The following is a 16,342-nucleotide window of genomic DNA, read 5'->3' on the forward strand; positions in this document are numbered from 1 at the left end:
TTAACATCTTCATCCCAGACACCTCCAACTCCCGTATTTGTCAGTGCCGTTTTGTCAGTGCCACAGTGCACGCTAAATACAATAAGCCTGCAAATTATCTTTAATATACTATAAAACCAAAATATATTTAAAAAATTCTTTTATGCTGCCTTTACTATCAAATTCAAACATATATTTATGAATATATATCGTATAATAATATGACTTATAAAGATATTATTATGTAATAATAAATTGTATATATTTTTTATACGGGAACGCTGTTTTAAATGTAATAACAAGCAAAGAAAAACTCGGTTAAATAAAAAATAACTGTAGAACCTTAAAGATGTCTTTCTAATAAGGTTATAAATACCAAATGAAACACGATATTTATCAGCCTTAATTATTTTATTTACAATTAGTCAAAGCAGTAAGACATGAAATATAATGATAAAAAATGACCATATATTCGGGCCGTTATAAATTCCTTCAAAATAGTTTACTAATACATTACAAATACGTTTAAAGTATCAATTTATAATTAACGCATCGAGAGGATACGAAAAAAACTTTTAAATAAAAAGTTTCTGTATGAGTTGTAAAATTAGAAATGTATTTATTATTACAAAAAAGTAAATAAAAATAAAAAACTTTTCTAAAACTCACTTAAAACAAAAAAAATCTTTTTATAAACTCTATAAATGAATATATTAGTAACGTAGTAAACAACATTTTTTTCTATCTCGTTTTTTTGTTCTCGTTGTTTTCTTCTTTTTTGTTGTTTTATTTTTCTTTCTAGTTGTTTTAATAGTTTTTTCTCGTTGTTTTACTTTTTTGTAGTAAGTATTTATTTTTCTGTAGTAAGTATTTATTTTTCTGTAGTAAGTATTTGTTTTTCTGTAGTATTTCTTTTTCTGTAGTAAGTATTTATTTTTCTGTAATAAGTATTTATTTTTCTGTAGTAAGTATTTATTTTTCTGTAGAAAGTATTAATTTATCTGTAGTAAGTATTTCTTTTTCTGAAGTAAATAACTTTTAGAATTAGAAAATGTTCAAATTAAACATTAAGATACTGAGCTAAAAGTTGTTGAAGAATATTTTTCTTCCCTTGAGTTAGTGCCTTTGCATTTACTTTGAATGCAAGGAATAGATTTATTAATTAGTTTTCGAACTTTTTGAGTGCAAATATAAGCAACAAATAACAACAATCCTTTTGCAGATCTAAAAAGCATGTATATAACTGCAACAACGGTATTAAAGGTCTCTTCTCCTTCTGACAACGATGCTTTACTTATTTGAACAAAACCAAGTAACTCAATTACTCCAAGTATTAATGTAAGTTTTAAAGCTATCCTCGCAACATCAACTCGGGATGTTCTTCCTTCCCCAAACACTTTGTTGCTTTTTTTCTCTGACAATGTGATTTTATAAACAGTAAATAACAAACATATTAACGATGTTAAAATAATAACTACGATAGGAATTATAAAAGAGAAAAGCTTCGCATAAAATCCTCGAATCCAGCAAATTCCATCTCCATAGCCAATATACGCGATACCAGCTTTTTCCAAAATAACATTTATGAACAAATATATTGATGGTATAACATAAATAACGATAAAGTATTGAATTAACTTTTTGCGTTTTGAAAACTGATGACTAAAAGAACTAAACGTAGTAGCCACGTCAAGCGCTAAGATAAGAAGACTATGGTATGCTACCAATAGAAACCAATGTAAGAGTATAGAGAGTACTTCGCACCATAATCTATTTTTGTAGATTTGTGTTGTAATTAAAAATGTAAAATCAGCAAAAAACAAGTTTATACATAATGTTGTTGACGTCAAACTTGACCATGTTCTAAGTTCTTGAAAGTAAGTGTAAACAATTATGATAGCTAAATAACAAAGTACACTTGCTGATGTTGCAATTTTTGATACAATATTCGCAACGTTCAAAACTTTAGTTTTCCATTTCAAAGCAATATTGTTGTCACTTTCTTTACATATTCCAACACCATTTGCAAGTGGAATGTATTCATTTAGGAGGTAAGTAAAACGTTTACCGTTATAGTAGTAGACAATGGTTTGATTAGATTCTAAAGTGTAATTTATGATTATATTGTAAGAGCACTGTTGTTGTAAATGAAACAGTTTGCAGTAGCTGATATATTTTTTTTCTATTCCAGACGGTGCAATATCAATCCAGAGTACTACCTCCTCATCAGTTATATTAGAATAAACGGAGTTGAAAGATGATGCAGAATAGTTTTTATCAAAAACTTCGATAGTTTCTGGTTGCGCACAAATCCTTTTATTTTTATAACTTCTGGTTAAATCAAATCCATACATTTCGGTGATTTCTTGATTTTTTATCGACGAAATTAACACCGAAGTTGCATACCTGAAAATGGTCGATTGATGTTTTTGAAAAGATTGTAGTTTTTCGTATGAAAAACCCTCGTTTGTTCTAAAAATAATTTTGTTGGCTTTTTTTAGTTTACTCGAAGAATTAACGAGGGAGGAATTTATTGTTTCCAAAAACATTTCGTTTACTGCAGTAAAATTGGTAGTTTCATTTACAAACACAAATAACGTTGGTTGTTGTGAAAATAAGCAGTCATTAAAACTTTCAGTGTCAGTATTGCGCAAATAACTATTCCAGTTACATTTTAATTCTAATGATTCAGATGAATTTAAGTTATCGTTTTTATTTTCTCTTATTTCACATTTATCAGTAAATGTATCGAAGAAATAACCATCGTTGCATTCGATACCATGAGAGTTGGATTTATATGACTTTTTTACTTTCGACTTATCGTTGATATTAATTAACACAGCCCAATTCATTTCATCCCAGTCACTGTCATCGATAATAGGCGGTTGTCGGCATATAAAATCATCTTCATTTAGATTTCCCAGATTACTATTAGCACATCTATAACAGTCAAAATTTTTGTATATCTTATTGTCTATATTAAGTTTTCCCGAATATGAATTGCATAAATTGTAATAAGGATTTCCAATGGAACAATTTTTTACAAAGTCATTTTGTATGTCCTTTAAATTACATGGTAGTATATATTTTTCAATGTACTCACTTTTCTCTATATCAATAGAACAACCTTCGTACTCTTCTAAAATATCTAGCCATTTATTTTTACTCTCAGGGTTCATGGTTGTTCTTAATTCCTTACCAGATATTTCTCCCGAACATTTTATTGTCAAATTAACCTGTTGATAGCTTACAAAATTACATTTTGCACATGCAGCATTTCTATAAAGTAATTTATTAGATCCTATGACTGGTATATTTTGAAATAAGTCTTGAGTACTTATGTTGGTACATTGATTTTTATCTTCAATATTTGCTTCTTTTAAACACGAGTGAACCATCATATAACTCGTACTAAAGTGACCTTGGTTCGAACCAATATATGCTAAACTTTCACACACTGCGTCTTTATAAGTTTTTGATGTATTTACAATTTTATCCATATAGTCAAATATTGTCAGTGGGTCATTTTTGTTCCAATAAATGTCAATGCAGCATGTCTTATATAAAAAGCAAGTACTGCTACAGCTGCAGCACAATGGAAAACTGTTTAGCTGACACAGGAACGCTGATGTATCAATGTTCCACATTAGATTTGAAATGTTCCAATATGCTTTTAGAGGAAACTGATCATTTGCCAAATATCCTATAAGTAAGTTTATAAATATATACATGTATTTATAAAATTATACATTGTTTTATAAATATAACATAATATAACAAGTTTAATACATTATTTTTAAAAACATAATAAATCTTAAAATGAATTGACTGCCTGGATAAGCAAAACTATTTTTATTTACACTCATTGCGTCAATAAATTAAAAATAAGTCGAAATAAGTATAAAAGAAGAAAAAAAGTAAACTATTACACTATTATTTTTATTAAACTTTATGATGACTAATACTCGGAGGGGCGGTTGCGGAGTTGAGTTTTTTACATCAACTTTTCACAAAAGTTTTTTATTTCTATATAGTTTTACCTTTATGAAGCGGCCTATTATTTCAAGTGAAAAGTTGCTTTCGTTCGTTTGTTTTTACAAAAAGAGTTGATATCCTTAAAAACAAGATAACCAAAAACTTAAAAATTAATAAGAAATTTTTTAATAATGAAAACAATATCGCGAAGGAAATTATTATTTTAATCGTCAATATATGATTAAAACCTGTAGCAATAATTTCCAATTTACATAAGTCATATAGAAAATACGTCAAATATAATGAAAATGAGCTAAAATACAGAAAATATTATATTGAAAGAATCAGAAATCGCTTCTAACAATTCGAAACTAAATAAATAACCTTGAATATATGACGAAGAAATAAACATATTTTTTCCTGGAACTTTTATAAATTCAAAAGTTGAATCTACATTTAAACCAGATGAACGAGGTAACTGATAACTGGAGACAAAGATCAACACTTTCTTTAGCAGCTTTATATGTAAATTTTTTTTTATAGTTTAAATAAGAAATTGCAATTTTTTTTTGGAAAATAACTAGTTTTAACCTCAATTAATTTAAATAAAACAAAACTTTAATTTTCTATACTTCAAATATTTTTATTAGGATTGTTCACTTTTGCAAAAGTTTAAATAAAAACTTTTCGAAACTCTAATTTTGTTTCGGTAAGTTTGAAACGATTTCTAATTACTTAGTTTTGAACCGAAATTCACGATATTCTATCAATACATTTTTTATTTGTCGAATTTTAAACATAGCTCCGAAATTATTTTTCGCTTTCGAAACTTTGAAAATTGTATCAAAATATATTTACATTATGGAAAATTTGCCAAAACAATTTTTCACTTCCGAAACTCTACAATTTGTATCGAAATAATTTTATATTATTGAAATTTTAAAAAAGGCACCGAAACATTTTATCACCTATAATTTGTATCGAAAAATTTTTATGCGATCGAATTTTTAAAAATGACACCGGAGCATTATTTTACTTTCAAACCTCTATAATTTGCACCAAAACATTTTAGATTCATAGTCAAAGGTATTTATTTCTGAAAATACTCCTTCTAAAAAGTTCTGAGTAAAAGCAAATAGATCAGGATTCAGCTCTTATCACCAGGATGGGCAAGTTTATTGCTTTCTTCTATGCACCCAAGTTTCTGACTAATGAGAAACCAGGCAAAGCTCTGTTACAGGTATTCAAATAAAACATAAATATTAAGTTTAAATATAAATTGACTATTACTAAGTTTCGGCAATAGCTGATTGACTTCATCACCGCTGATTAATGGCTAGTTTGAGATTTTAGGCGATGACAGAAGTCCAAATAGTTGATTGAACCAGCTAGCTCCTGAAATATTGGTTTTGATTATTTGGATTTTCAGTCGTACGTCAAAAACTTGGCTGTCGTTAATGATTGCAGCGAGAGGGCTGTAAAGCTGGTACAGGAAACTGTAACAACTGCAAAAGCTGCTCATTTTCAAAAAAACTGGATTGTACTTTCCTCAAAGACCAAAGCTGCCTACAGCAAATAAGCTGAACAGAAAACACAAGCTCAACTTTTGAAAATGTTTCCTGTCATAGAAGATGTAAATGTATTCAGCTTTTGCGAAACGGATACTGAACCAGATAGCAGCACTAATTTGTTTCCTTATGTTAATACTGTAGAATAACTGTTTGGTGACCATGAGGCTGCTAATAACAGCTAGCTACTTATTTTTTGTAATTTTTGTTTAATACATTTTTACCATTGTTTGTTTATTATTTAACAGAGATTGAGTAGTGTGAGCTCCCCCCCTCCTTCCTTTTTTTTTATGCGGTTAATCAAAGAACGCTGCTGATTAATTTGTTTCTATAAATTATTTAAGCATGCATAAAAAGTCAGAGTTCTTTTTCCATCAGAACTCCCACGGCCAGAAAAATCTTGATTTCATCGATTGATTGGTACCGGTAAAAAAAACCGGTAAAAAGTGTCAGCAATGGTTACAGGTCTAACGCAAAGCATGAAAATAAACCTCCAATGATAATTTTTGGTAAGTGTTTTTTAAATAACATAAACATTCATTTGATAAAATAGTATCCAGTTTTTTAATTTTTTTCCTAGTATATTATGCAATTTATAAATAAAAGTATTTTTGAAACTTTTATGGGGCCAGCGCGAGGTAAAAAAAACTAAAAAAAAAACAAAAAACAGTTTTTAATTTTTTTATTTATGTCCGCAAAAAATTATTGGTTACAATTTTCTATAGTGAGTTTTGGTCATAAATTATATCTTTTGATAAAATGAGATAATAATTCCCAAATCTCAATGAGAACACAAGAAAATACGTCATTTGCTTGACCACTAGTTTTAAATAAAAAAAGCATTAATTTTAATTTCACCCCACTATCAACTCATATATATTTCATAAATAATTATATATTCATTCCTGAAAACTTATTCAACGTTGAAGAACTAAGGTTACTTATTGTGAAATAGAAGCTCAAAAAATATTCGGAGAAAAAAGCAGGGGCAAAAGTACAATGAGGAAATGCAGTACATGCTTTTGACAAAGTCAAAATATCTTTTTAATTCAATTATTTTTGAGGACTTTATGTTCACACCTTTATTTATAAGAGAAATAATATGAAAAACCTTAATTTAGTTTTATCACATTTATTTTTTTTAAATAATATCTTTGTGCAGGTATAGAAAAAGTAGTTTCAGACAACCTCTGTTTGGAATCGTCCCAATGTAGCGGACATTTTGTGTTATCTGCCAAATAAAATGGTTTTGTTTTAAACTACGGTTTTAAGCTACGGCTCGCATGCTGGTCATGTCATGCTTTTTTTAGCAGCCGATTTTTAGGTATTTACAGACTGTTAATAAAAAAATTGAAATGTGCTCTCAGTTAAATATATTGCATTTATTGTAGAATATAAAGTCTTTATATCTGCATACCCGCACGAAACGCAGTTTATTACTTGTTAAATTTTACACTTCATCAGAACAAAAAGTTTGGTTTTAATTTTAAAAAGAATGACATCTTCTGTATAAATAATAGCACAAACATAAATATACCATAGGAGCCGTGGCGTAGTGGTTGAAGTTCTTAGTTCAGAATTGAAGGTCCGTGGAGTCAAAGTCCGAGTCAGGCCATTTTATGCATTATTTACAAAGATTGGGCGTGAATTTCCTACACACCCATTGGCAAAAGAAAAAAATTACTGTGGCAAGCTCCAGAATAAACATTTGGTGGGAGCAATTTTGACAATTTTCTGATTTCAAAACTATAAAAACTGAAATCATCTATCACCGTCCGCAGAAGAAATTTGCGTTTAAAATTTTGCTTGTTTTTAAAAAATTGAAAAACCCAAAAGGTAACTGTTTAATAAAAAAGATTATATAATAAATCAAGTTTTTAAATGCTATTTTTTTCAAAAACAAAAGATATTCAATAATTGCTTTAAAATAATCTGCAAAATCAGAAGAAACTACAATGAAAAACTGCATCTTTGATAGTTTTATCAATGATCCATGAGCTATAGTTGAGTACAACAGCTTTTACTCAACAAATTATCCAAAGAGAAAAAAGCAGTTTTACTCAATGAAGTATTATTATATATTAATATGTATTATATAAGAAAATGTGCACTATTTTATAGTATTCATACTTTTCTCTTCCTTTCAAGCTTTTGTTGTTGTAGTCAACCAGACAAGTTTGCAGCCACTTCCAATACTCGGGATGATCAATTGGCCTTTTTTATCTACTCCAGTGTAATTTGAAGTTGTGGTGCAAAGTCTCTAATGCCTGCTCACTGTATTTTTCTAGTGGTTCCCTATGTTTTTCAATGAACTCTATCACGTGGAAAAATGCTGCATGAACCTTTGGAATGATGCTTCCTCTTGTTAGAGATAAGTATGCAGTGTAAAATTCATCGATTCTTTCCACATAGTCAGGTTCCAATTTGTTTCCAAAGTACCCAGAAACCGCAGAATCATATTTTCGCAGTGTGTTATATCAAAGATGTTAAATGCGCAATCTTGTTCTGCCATTCTCTGAAGAACATCCACATTCTTTAACATTTTCCTGCATTCATTGCCAGCAAACTGCCCACCATAAAAAGGCTGTGGTTTGATATGTAGATCATATAGCCAAGCTGACACTATTGGCCAAGACTCCCTTAGAATGTTGTAAAGATGGTTTGCAACATCCAGAAGTAAGTGGAGTTCCATTGGTAATATGACATCCAAGACAAGTGTGCTGTCTTGTAGATTTAGAAGTGGCAAGTTGACAACGTTTTTTAATAGCTTAGCTTTCTTCAAATCCTGACCACTTGCATTGAAATCCTCAAGGCATTTTCTCAAAGAGCCAAATGTTCGAGGGATGCTACATTGGGCTTAACTCTTGTGAGAGGCATCATACCATGTGCCTCTCACAAGAGAGGCACATGGTATGATGCCTCTCTTGTGAGAAAAGGGTAAGAGCTGACATATGAATGAAGGCCGCAAACAATGTTCGCTAACTTCAAATCTGTTGAGAGAAGAATGTCAACTTTCTCGATTCGAAGAAGCTTAAGGATCTTTTAAATATTACTGTAATTTTCAGGCACATCCTCAGCAATTGCAACTAGCAGCTGCTTCTTGACTCCACTGTCCCTGGTAGTTGGTGTGGCTAAAGTTTTCCTGCTTGGTGGTGACCCTGCCTCCATGCTCTGCTCTGTCTCTTGAATGCCCAAACTTACTTTCAAGAAACCACAACCACCATCAAGATCAAGTTTAACAATGTGCAATAAATAGATTTATTTTTTCAACAGAACATCATTGAGGAGATCTGCAAAATCTTTGCAATGCACAACAATTTGTTGGCGTTTCTGCAACTTATCATTACTGACCTCAATTTTTATTGGATGAAATGATCTTTGAGTTGTTTTCCTGCATCACAAAATTTTTCATGGAAGTTATACTCCAAAACTTGACCCTTTAGCTTTTTCATGTTTGTGTTTAACAGACCTGTGTTGACTTGCACTTTCACAAGATCCTGAGTACTCAAGATAGGACCATCACCACAAAGTCTTATTGCTCTTGATGAACCTGAAAGTTATGATTACATCACATTATTGTCTTGATTGTATTACATTCATAGTAATGCCATTAAATTTTTTTAACTTAAGCAAGAAGTATCTCTTATTCAGTTGACTTTACTAAAAGTCTATTTTATGTTTTACTAATTAAAAGATACTAAATTACCTTTAGTTAGTGTTAGGGGACAACCACTACTTGTATGAGTCTGATTGTCCCATGTGGAGAGGATTCTTTGGGTGCAACAATAGTGGATGCAATTTGCTCAGAGACTTTAGAATCCGTGATGGCTAGTTGTTTCATATTTTCTCGAAATGTGAATGCGTTACAGTTGTGCGAGATGCCTCATCCAATAATGGAGAGGCAGTCTGAGCAACTTCTTTAAGTTTGGCCTGTTTCCAATTTTTCTTAATCTTTATTTGGGTGCTTTTCAAAAACTTTCATTCTACAAATCTGGCAGATTTGGCAGTCACAGTTGCTGCCTCTTGTTAAAGGTCGAACTTTGACAGATGTGAAGTCAAAATAAGGTGGTAAATTGACTTCTGCTCCATTCTTCTTCTTTCCTATGGTGATTCGTCACTCGGTTGTCAACAAAATCAAGATTTGATGAAAGTATGCTCAACACATCATCCATCATATATTTTATGAGAACTCTGAAAACATTACATAAAGCTCATCAGATAATGTATATCAAAAGAATTTTATGTTAAATACTCAAATGAAGAAATAAATGTTTTACAAATAAATCAAAGTATTAAAGAAAAAAGGAAAAAATAACACAATACCTTTAGCTCTTTCTCAAGCAGAGAAAACAGACGGTTTTTCTGATTATTGATTATTGATCTCTATAAAAGAAAGTTCACAACAACTGAAATTGTTAATCATTTAAAACATCACGGATGTGGCTACAAGTTGGTCAATTGCACCATTAAAAGTTTTAGGGAAACTGGAGACTTTTACCAAACTGGAGAATTCCATCAAATAGATTACTGTTGCTCCTAGAGTACATTAATGATTTAAATTTAACAACAAACCTATTAAATTGTATTCTTTTCGCAGATGACTCCAATCTTTTGTATTCCCACAGAGATATTAATACACTATTTGAAACAACAAACAAACAATTATCGAAAGTTAACGAGTGGTTTATAAGTAATAAACTTTCTCTAAATGTGGATGAAACCAAATTTATTTTGTTTCGCAAAGCGAACAAATCAAAAAAATATTGCCATCAAATTGCCTAATCTAATAATCAATAACACTACCATTAAAAGAAAAAACTCATAAAACTTTCTAGGCGTAATCTTAGATGAATATTTACGTTGGAGTTTACGTATAAAAAGTATTGAAACCAAAATATCGAAAAAATTAGCAATGATAAATAGGACTAAACCATTTTTAAACAGTATTTTTTTAAAAAGTTTATATTTCTCTTTTATTCATTGTTATTTAATTTATTGCAATATTGCATTGGCAAGTACAAACCATTCAAAATTAAAAAAACTGTACTGTAAACAATAACACGCGTGCAGAATAATTGGAGCTGATAGAACTGTACCTTGTTAGCCTCTTTTGCTTATACTTCGAGCTTTAAATATATATAAAATCAACTTACACCAAATTTTAATGTTCGTGTTTAAAAAAAATAAAAGATTTTCTCCTAAATAATTTCAATCCTACTTTGACAAAATAGTTCATAAAAATCCAACAAAATTTTCAAATAACAACTTTGTTGTCCCAAAATATAAATCAAAACTAACTTCATATTCAGTTCTTTATCGTGGACTTTACTTGTGGAAAATGTTTTCCAAAATTGTAAATACACATAAAACTAGTATAGAGCAGTTTAAAAATGAATCAAAACAGGCATTCTTATTTACGGATTTTAATATATCCGATTTTAAATGTTTTTTTTAATTAAAACTCAAATACAAAAAATAATTAATATAAAAATTATGTCACTGAGTGTATCAACATTTTTATTTTATTTTCTTAATTATGGTATTACCTCTATGGCATTTGCTAATTTATTTACGGTATTTCTATGAAGTATACTATTTTATTTATGTTATTTCTTTGGTTTATATTAATTTATTTGCTTTTTATTTTTAAATCTAAGTTTAAATTTTATGCAAATGATAATATCTTTTTTTTTTATTTATTCGTTTGATCTTACTCTTTCCTTAAATTTTGGTTCTTTAAATTTTTCTTTAAAAAACAACAAATTGTTATCTATTTTACTTTTATATTTTTTTTATAAATAGTTTGTTAATTATAGATATTTAAATATTGCGGTTTTTGTAAATACGTGAAAATAGAGCTCAATGATAAAAATAATTGAAGACCATAGAGAAAAAGAATGGTATGTACCAAAAATTCCATAAAGTTTGTTCGTGAAAGAATTTGGCGCAAGTTTGATCAGGAAGATCAATTACGAAAGAGCTTTGAACCGAAATCAAAACCATCAGCAATTTGATAAATACGGACTGAGGAATAAAAGTTTTTAAAAAAGATATCTTCTGTTTTGACGAAAAAAGATATCTTCTGTTCTGAAGAAAAGATGTCAAATGACTAAGAAACAACACAGTGACCATCCAATAACTTTTTCTGACGAAAAATTTTTCCTGTTTAAAATTATTCCAAACAAAAAGCACAAATTTGTGGAATAAGTTTGCAAGAGATCCCACATAATGAAAGAGCTTTTCTTCAATACCACAATGCATAGGAGGCAATACCGGATTGACTCTGGCGCAGGGGAGCTGCTCCCGGCTCTCGATGAATAGAATCCTAGAAGGGGCTCACAATTTTTGAAATATTTACGCCACTGTAGTTATGGGTTTGTTAGGGCCTCTATATCACGTCATTTGTATACGTTTACTATAAACTTTTCAATGTAATATAGATTTTTTTTAATTGATGAAAAGGTGGAAATAAATAACTTATGCTATAAATATAATACAAGGTACGTTATGAGTTTAAATTTAATAACTTTTGTTGCTTGAGTATTTTTTTAAGTGAAAACGAAAACAAACAAAAAATAACTGCTCCGTTATACTATTGATTTAGTTCAGTTTTTTAATGTTCAATCTGATCCAGGATTGCGAAGGGATTTTAAAGAAGTGCAAACCTACTAGATTTTCTTGATTTAGATAAAAAATCCTGACCAAAATGTTGCAGACGAAGATTTTGAAAAATATAAAAAAGTGACAAACGCATATTCAAGGTACTACTGTCTTAAATATTTTTCTTTTAAGTTGAAAAATGGTAAATTTTGAAAGAGTCTTTTTATTTATTTGCCATCCTTTCAAAAATTGTTAAACACTAAGAAAATTGAGGAAACCAGGGCAGACGAAATGCTTCCTTTATTTTATTGAAAATTTATGAGGAAATTCTCCAATCCATTGGTAGCGAAGCGTCCAAAACTAAATACTTTTCATTGATTGTTGGTTTATTACCTGACACTGCACACTTTGACTTAATTGCAATAATCATTCGATATGTGAGCAAAAAAGCTGTTGTGGAAAAAAGATTAATTGGGTTGAGTCTTCTTGCGGACAAAATGGAAAGGCTATGATAGATACAGTCAAGAAAAGATTACAAGAGCTTGGCCTAAACGTTAACAATGCTTGTGGTAAGTCGTATGAAAATGCATCTAAGACGTCTAGAAAGTACAACGGGCTGCAAGCACAGCTGAAATATAAGAAGCTTTTTTAACTCACATATTGCTGATAATTTGATTTGGTCTTGAAGGTAGTGCAGAAATGGTAGGAAAATTACAATCAGAAGCCTGAGTGAGAAAAGGGGTTACCCATAAGCTATTTCATTCAAATTTGGTATACAAATTACAGTCATATCCTTAAGACCCTCAATTAACTGTTCTTGATAAAGATAAAAAATATCAGACACATAATAGTTATTACACTTTTAAAGAAAATGAAACATTTGGTTGTTGCTTTTTATGAGGAAGCTTTGACCCAGAACTTTGTTACAATTTGATGATGCTTGAATTTTAGAGAATACATTGATGTCTTCTGGCGAACGTTCAATTTCAATTTGGAAAAACCGAAATTCTTATTGTTTTTGTATGTAAATTAGATTACAGTTCAAGAAAAAAAGAGTATATAAAGAATTAAATAGCATCATTAGTTTGTTACAAGAAAAAAAGAGTATATAAAGAATTAAATAGCATCATTAAAAAAATACAAAAGTACTAAGTACTACGTTAACAAAACAAATTATTTCAGTTAAGAGTAAAGTATAACCTGATGCTTATCATAGCCAGCAGGCGGGTGCTAATGCTGCATGCTGTCTAAAATATTCAGTGTCGTGCAATATTTGTTAGGCATCACAAAAGCAAATAAACTCTAAACTTCGTAAAAAAGAAAAAACTGGTGTTAAGAGTCGTCTTTAGCTAGGTCTATCAAGTTTACATACGTAGATTCATTATTCTGAATACATACTTTATGTTGCTTATCGAGTTGATATCAAGACATGGAAAATCCGAGATCAAGATTATAAAATAATGTCTTTCGATCAAAATAACGCGTTCAAATCAAATTTCAAAAACATTTGAATTTTCTCGTTTATATACTAAAAGTAGGTGATAACAATACTACTAATGACAGTAATATCTAACAAAAAGCATTTCAAAATTATCAGATAAACAGCGAGTACAACGGGGATAACATTGAATGAATTCATTACTTCTCCACAAAGTAACGAATTATATTGAGCGTCATAAACTCAAATGTTAAGATCATTTTTTTTACATTTGAAGCTTACTGCAAAGCAAATTTTGAAAGGCATGTTGCTTTTAATAATTAGGCTTTCATGTCAGTTTCAGTACATAAACTGCTGGTCCACAGCAGTTCAAGTACAAATATTATTCTGACAGGGTTGTTTGGATTTTGTGGAGTTTTATTTGAAGAAACTGTTGCAAAAAGAAGCAAAGAGTATAGGAAATTTAGCGATTCTAAAAAAAATGAGCAGAGTTTTGACAAACGGAGTTATGCTTAATAAACTTTCGGAAGCAAGTGATCCCATTATTTCAAGAATAATTGAAAGTAGTAACAAAGCAATAGCAAAGAAACTCAACTTCGCAAGCGAAATGCTTTTACTATTAGATAAAAGTAAAAATGCAACACAAAATGATTTAACAATTGTTTGGGAATACAAAGACGTTGAAATACCAAACCGAAAAACTAAGCAAGTTGAAGAAGGTAACGACAAAACAGAAGCTTGCCTCGTTTATTTTATTGGTCTGATAATAAAAATGAGGCAGACGAAGACGAAGAGACCATAAAAGAATAAGCTTTTTTATTAAATTATTACAAGAATTAAAAAATATTGATGTTGGTTTGACTGAAATTATGATTAATATTTACTAAACATAGTAATTTAAAAAAAAAAGGGTATTTCGATAAATATTAATTTTTTGTAAATTTACAAAAAAAAAAAATTTTCTTTTCACCATAATCTTATATAAATTATACTTTTTTGAATAACTGATTAAAACAGAAAATTAAAAAAAATATGTATATATATTTTGTTTATTTCCATAAAAAAGTTTTTATGGAAATAAACAATCTATAAAAATTGTCTTAGTTTATTTCCATAAAAAGTTTTTATGGAAATAAACAAGTCAATCTTTCTTTTTATGGAGAAAGATTGTCTAAAATGGCAAAAAATTGCGTGACGTAATTTGTGGACGACCCATAATATATGCAGTTGAATCTTTTATTAAGATATTGCCATAACCAGAACTAAAATTAAATTAGATAAAAATTGTTAGTTAGATAAAAATTGAGTTAGATTAGCTTAAGAAGCATGTTTTTTAAACAAACAGTAAATTCAATATAACGAAAAGTTGCATTTTTTAGCTATTTTTTTTTTAAAGTAATAATTTAATTAAAATGAAAAAAAAAAGTTTTTTTTAACTTTTGTTAAATCTTTTTGACGTAGAAGTTAAAATTTGTTAAACATTCTGAAAAAAAAAAAGATATTAGTAATTATGTAATTTATAATAACAAATATATTTTATTTATAAATATTTTACCTTGAAAATTTGAAAAAAAGTAAAAAATATTATTAGTAATTATGTAATTCATAATAACAAATATATTTTATTTATAAATATTTTACCTTGGAAATTTATAAAAAAAAAAAAAGATATTAGTAATTATGTAATTTATAATAACAATTATATTTTATTTATAAATATTTTACCTTGAAAATTTGAAAAAAAGTAAAAAATATTATTAGTAATTATGTAATTCATAATAACAAATATATTTTATTTATAAATATTTTACCTTGAAAATTTGAAAAAAAGTAAAAAATATTATTAGTAATTATGTAATTCATAATAACAAATATATTTTATTTATAAATATTTTACCTTGGAAATTTATAAAAAGTAAAAAAGTAAGTAGCATTTTACTCGCCATGAAGTTTGTTGACGATGAAGATGACGTTGACGATGTTGACGATGAAGATGACGTTAACGATGTTGACGAAGATGATGATGGCATACAAAATCTATGAACAGTTTAATCGATATTATTACTTTTAAAAAAAATCATACTTAAAATTTATTACTAAAATAAATTTAAAATTTGAGTCTAGCACTACACAAAAAAATTTTTTTTAAGTATTTTTTTATGTTTGATTTCATTCAATTAATAATTTTAATTTTAAAAGTACTCCTATTGTATTAAACTTTAAAAATTTATCATTTAAAAAAATAATAAAACTTAAAATTATTTAATTTAAGTATTAAAAAGATGTAAAGAATTATTTTATCTTATTTTATTTTTATATTTTCTCAAAAACAATTTAGATGTTAAAAAAAGTTGAATCAATTATCAATATTCGATTGATGATTCGATCGGTCGAATTGATAATAATATTCAAAAACAATAATGACTTTTAATGTAATATTTTAAAGACAAAAATGAGCGATGTAACTGTAAATAATTGACAATAACAACTTTGAAAGTTATAAATACTGTTTTTTTTTTAACTACTAATACGACAACAAAAGTGTGAGTATTTTATAATTTCTTTTTTGTTAAATAACTTGAATTAACGTTGATTAAAATTATTTTATAAATTTTATATTTGACGAGCCTGTATTTGGTTGTGAAAAAATAAGGAGATGAAAGTTTGAATAATTTTTTATTTGCAAAAACTTCAGTAAATCTTTCTTTTTTTCTAATAATAATAAATTGATAATATCTAAGATCTTTAATGCTATATTACTTATTTAAAAATTTCTGATTAC

General features: G+C 28.4%; 1 protein-coding gene and 1 long non-coding RNA gene across 2 annotated transcripts in view; one reads left to right on the forward strand and one right to left on the reverse strand.

Annotated features, from left to right (window-relative positions):
• Positions 1-849: 849 nt before the first annotated feature.
• LOC136080849 (uncharacterized) overlaps positions 850-16,342 on the reverse strand; it is a 24,203-nt gene continuing 8,710 nt past the window's right edge. Inside the window, exons 2-3 of the mRNA XM_065798158.1 lie at positions 15,458-15,597; positions 850-3,682 (exon numbers count right to left, since the gene is read on the reverse strand). Of these exons, the coding sequence (XP_065654230.1) occupies positions 1,047-3,682; positions 15,458-15,590 (2,769 nt within the window). The 5' untranslated portion in view covers positions 15,591-15,597 and the 3' untranslated portion in view covers positions 850-1,046. The remainder of the gene's footprint in view (positions 3,683-15,457; positions 15,598-16,342) is intronic.
• Positions 15,986-16,342, forward strand: part of LOC136080851 (uncharacterized) — a 24,755-nt gene continuing 24,398 nt past the window's right edge. Inside the window, exon 1 of the long non-coding RNA XR_010638682.1 lies at positions 15,986-16,103. This is a non-coding gene — a long non-coding RNA (uncharacterized LOC136080851). The remainder of the gene's footprint in view (positions 16,104-16,342) is intronic.

The sequence above is a fragment of the Hydra vulgaris genome, chromosome 05 (genome assembly GCF_038396675.1).
Source record: "Hydra vulgaris chromosome 05, alternate assembly HydraT2T_AEP".
Classification (NCBI taxonomy): Eukaryota; Metazoa; Cnidaria; class Hydrozoa; order Anthoathecata; family Hydridae; genus Hydra; species Hydra vulgaris.